General features: G+C 37.9%; 1 protein-coding gene across 1 annotated transcript; it reads right to left on the reverse strand.

Moving 5' to 3' along the window:
* Window positions 1-270: 270 nt before the first annotated feature.
* Window positions 271-1,133, reverse strand: LOC130507828 (methylthioalkylmalate synthase 1, chloroplastic-like; the record flags this gene model as incomplete). The annotated part of the gene is made up of 2 exons (XM_057002469.1): window positions 705-1,133; window positions 271-530 (listed from the first exon to the last, which is right to left on the reverse strand). Coding segments are annotated over exons 1-2 (689 nt in total), but the record flags the coding sequence as incomplete, so codon positions are not given.
* Between the last annotated feature and the right edge of the window lie 333 nt (window positions 1,134-1,466).

Below are 1,466 nucleotides of genomic sequence, written 5' to 3' on the forward strand. Positions count from 1 at the left end.
ATTTAATTATTATTTTATTTTAAGAATATTTCCAAAAATAAAATACTGTCAAAACTATACATGTTATAGTAAGATGAATTACATTTTTATATAATTATGTTATTATCGTTCTTTTAAAATTACCGTGGTGATGATAGATAAACAAAGTTTTTTAAAATTAGTGTTCAAATAATGTCTTGAAGATATATAAACGTAAACAATCAAAATATATTGTAACTTAAGACCAATGGACGCAAACAAATATATGTATTAAGGTTCTAAGATACGGACCTGCCGGCATCTTCGCAACCAAGTTGGATGTCGTTGAAGCCTAAGCTCTTAGCATACCTAACACTACTCACTGCCATCTGGATGACTTCTTCTTTAGTCCTTTTCAACTTAAATTTCATGTGAATGTCACTAGTAGATATGAATATGAGTATTGTCGGCCTCTTGGCGTACTTCACTGCTTCCCAAACCGCCTCGATGTCTCTATGGTTGCATCGTGCGAGGGCGCATATAACTGGAACGTAACCTGTTTCTTCATCCACCTAAGCGAAACAAAACTACATTGTTAACTATGGTTATGCTAAACTCTGGATTACAAACGGTGTTGTATATACTCATTCCAATTTTACCTAATGCCCTGAAATAAAATAAAAAGGTTAACTGTATAGTTTAAACATAAAACCTTATATTGTATATTAAAGGAAGACATTATTAACTTCATTCCCTACGGTCTTGGCTATGGTCTTGACGGTTTCGAACTCTTCCTCTGATGACGCAGGGAAACCAACTTCCATGATGTCTACTCGGAGTTTTGAAAGTTGCCGGGCAATCTCTAGCTTCTGCGGTGGCGTCAGTGCTGCACCGGGGGATTGTTCCCCGTCACGGAGCGTCGTGTCGAATACACGCACATAGTTCTTGTCGGGGAGCTTGTTCGGTATATACTCCGGCCACCTTTCCACGATGGGTAACATGGGTTTGAAATCAGTAGCACCAGTCCGAGCCTTATTGGACAAAGAGGAGCAACATGAGGTGAACAAGAACGGCCTTTTGTATGGAAGGGTCAGACCGAGAGAAGGGAAGGAAGATGCAAAGTGTACAACTGACTGGACGACCATGGTGGAAGCAGTGGAGGAGAGGGAGATCATACCTATATATGTGTCAGATAACAATTTTATTGATACTAAATGGAGATCGCAAAATAAGTATATATAGTTTCAGAAACAAATTATTACATTTGTGCCATCGTCTGAAACAAAAATAGAAGAGCACCAGCATCTAGGGGTGGGACGGACCAGGTATCCGAGATATATTAGGATATCTGAATTCGGATATGTCGGATCTATAAAATTGCTATCCGGATCCGGATTTGGGCTTTCCGGATATCCGAACCAAAATCCGAATACTTATGGATATCCGGATCTGAACCCTTTTTTTAAAAAGAATATAAAATTATAAATTAAATTAAAAATTAGCTAATT

Source organism: Raphanus sativus, unplaced genomic scaffold, assembly GCF_000801105.2.
Source record: "Raphanus sativus cultivar WK10039 unplaced genomic scaffold, ASM80110v3 Scaffold6244, whole genome shotgun sequence".
In the NCBI taxonomy this organism is placed as follows: Eukaryota; Viridiplantae; Streptophyta; class Magnoliopsida; order Brassicales; family Brassicaceae; genus Raphanus; species Raphanus sativus.